Source organism: Monoraphidium neglectum (assembly GCF_000611645.1).
Source record: "Monoraphidium neglectum strain SAG 48.87 unplaced genomic scaffold scaffold03825, whole genome shotgun sequence".
NCBI lineage: Eukaryota > Viridiplantae > Chlorophyta > Chlorophyceae > Sphaeropleales > Selenastraceae > Monoraphidium > Monoraphidium neglectum.
In genome coordinates, this window is record NW_014009804.1 from 2,705 (window position 1) to 3,985 (window position 1,281).

At 64.4% G+C, this 1,281-nt stretch overlaps 1 protein-coding gene across 1 annotated transcript; it reads left to right on the forward strand.

Annotated features, from left to right (window-relative positions):
• Positions 1-375: 375 nt before the first annotated feature.
• Positions 376-708, forward strand: MNEG_13436 (hypothetical protein; the record flags this gene model as incomplete). The annotated part of the gene is made up of 1 exon (XM_014038092.1): positions 376-708. A coding segment is annotated over one exon (333 nt), but the record flags the coding sequence as incomplete, so codon positions are not given.
• Positions 709-1,281: the final 573 nt, after the last annotated feature.

Below are 1,281 nucleotides of genomic sequence, written 5' to 3' on the forward strand. Positions count from 1 at the left end.
GGCGGAAGACCTGCGGGGGGCGCCCGCCGCGGCGGGCGGGGGGGCGCGGCAGGGGGCCGCTGGTGACGTCAGCAGAGGCGCCGACGGCGGGGTGACCTTTGAAGAGGTGCGGCGTGTCTGCAGTTGAGGACCTGGGCGGTCGGTGGGATAACCGTTGCTGTGTTGGCGGCGCCCTGTTTCCGTCCTCCCCGGCTACAGGCTGCAACCACGCCTAAATAGTATGGATTCATCTCCACTGTCGGGGTCTCCTCCCCTGGCGTAACTCCCTTTCATGACCCCGGAACACGATGCACGTCGTCCACGCGCCAACCCGCTTCGCCTTGACACGCACGCGCGTGCTGCTCGCCCCCCCCCCACCCGGACCACTTGCCGCAGTTTGTCTCGCTGGTTGCGCCACCCTGCGACGGCGGCGGGCCCCATGGCGCCCAGCCCGCTGTCAGCTGCAGCGGAAGCAGCGGCGGCGGCGGCGGAAGCAGCGGCGGCGGCGGCGGCCGCCGCTGCAGCGACGCGAGCAGCGGCAGCACGCTTGCTGCTAGCAGTGGCGGTTGTGGCAACAACACGCATTGCGGCGGCGACAGCGGCAGCAGCAGTAGCAGCAGCGAGCGCGCCCTTCAAACCACCAGAACTCCCGAAGCGGCCGGTTGTGGGCTGCTCACCACCCCCAAGAGCCTGCGGCCCATACGCACCTGCTGCCCCGCAACCACGTGACGTAATGTGCGTGCCGCTCAGCCCTTCGCCGCACGCACAAGGGCGGGCACCATGGCGCACGGCGCAGCTTTTTCAGGCGTCTCTGCATCTGCACGCCGAGCCTTGGCAGGTGTTGCTGCGTGCTGCCGTGGTGGCTGATGGCCACAGCTTTTTGCGCCGTGCGCCGCCGCCATGTCAGTCTGCAAGGCACACACAATCAAGAGTGCCCCTTCTGTATAGTGGGAAGTCCCAGACACCATAGCAAAGTTGCCACCGGCGGTAAGATTTCACAAGACACACTCACTTCACGCGCCACCCGTACGCTGGTCATTGCAGCGCAACGCTTTTGCATCACAGTTTGCAGCGTGCGTGCCGCGAAGGCAGGGCGCCATCAGTCATCCTGCTTTGTCATCTACAGACTCTTGCACTGTTGCTCACAGCCTGCATCCCTGATTGCACAAATGTGCTCATGCATGTTGAATTAAGCGCTGCCATACCGCTCTGTTCACTAACACTTATGTCTCATCAAGTACAAAGCAGGCAGCTTGCTTGCCAGTGTGAGCCTGGATGTCCAGTGTGGTGCGTGTTGCATCA